The sequence below is a fragment of the Octodon degus genome, unplaced genomic scaffold (assembly GCF_000260255.1).
Source record: "Octodon degus isolate 3935 unplaced genomic scaffold, OctDeg1.0 scaffold00140, whole genome shotgun sequence".
NCBI classification, from domain to species: domain Eukaryota; kingdom Metazoa; phylum Chordata; class Mammalia; order Rodentia; family Octodontidae; genus Octodon; species Octodon degus.
Genome location: NW_004524716.1, coordinates 3,269,782 through 3,270,688, shown reverse-complemented (window position 1 = coordinate 3,270,688; position 907 = coordinate 3,269,782). Strand labels below are relative to the sequence as shown.

Sequence of the window (907 nt, the reverse complement as noted above, 5' to 3'; positions counted from 1 at the left end):
TCTATGAAAGCAGCATGCCAAGACCAAAAGTTAGGGGCTGGTGAGATGGCTCCGTAGATTAAGCGCTTCCCTGGCAAGTGCAAGGGCCTGAGTTCGTTGGTTCCACCAAAAAAAAAAAAAAAAAGGAAAATAAAAGAAAGAAACAAAACCAAAAGTTGTTCTCCTTATAAACAAAGTAGGGCTAGGGGTGTTGGTCAGTGGTAGAACACTTGCCTACTATGAGTGGGGCTCTGGATTTGATTTCTGAAACTGACAAAACAAAAAAGTATCATTGCCTTGTTTATAAGAGAAAAATGTTTAACTTAGCACATCTAAGCAATCACAAGTGGGTGAGGGATACAGCTCAGAGGTACAGTGACTGCCTGGCAAGCACAAGCTCCTGAATTTGATTCCTGGTACCAAAAAAAAAAAAAAAAAAAAAGAAAAGAAAGAAATTTAAAAACCACAAGTTATTTTCTTGACCTTATAATATAAAACTCAAGAATAAAGCTCTACGAGTCTAGGATATAGTTCAGGGTAACACACTTACCTAGCATGTGAGGCCCAGGGTTCAAATCTTAGTACTGAAGAAAACAAAAAAAATAAGCTGTAGATAAGGTAGTTGAACTGTTCTACTAGATAATGCCCTGTATGAATGTGGAAAAATGCTATTCTACGAGTCCGGCTGCAATGGCCTCCAATTTTAAAAGGGCAAACAAGGCATCAAGTGCTCTGAGCAAAAGGATGAGTCCTAAGCCAGAGCTGACTGAAGAGCAGAAACGGGAAATCCGGGAAGCTTTTGGTCTCTTTGATGCAGACGGGACAACCGGGACCATCAGTGTAACGGAACTAAAGGTGGCAGTAGAGCCCTGGGCTTTGAGCCCAAGAAGAAGAAATCAGGCCCCCAGACCCAGTCCTAGCCCAGGTC

At 41.8% G+C, this 907-nt stretch overlaps 1 protein-coding gene across 1 annotated transcript in view; it reads left to right on the top strand.

Annotated features, from left to right (window-relative positions):
* The window catches only part of LOC101582787 (bile acid receptor), a 19,432-nt gene extending 18,533 nt beyond the window's left edge, over positions 1–899 (top strand). The window contains exon 8 of the mRNA XM_012517023.2: positions 797–899. Within this exon, the coding sequence (XP_012372477.1) occupies positions 797–899 (103 nt within the window). The remainder of the gene's footprint in view (positions 1–796) is intronic.
* Positions 900–907: the final 8 nt, after the last annotated feature.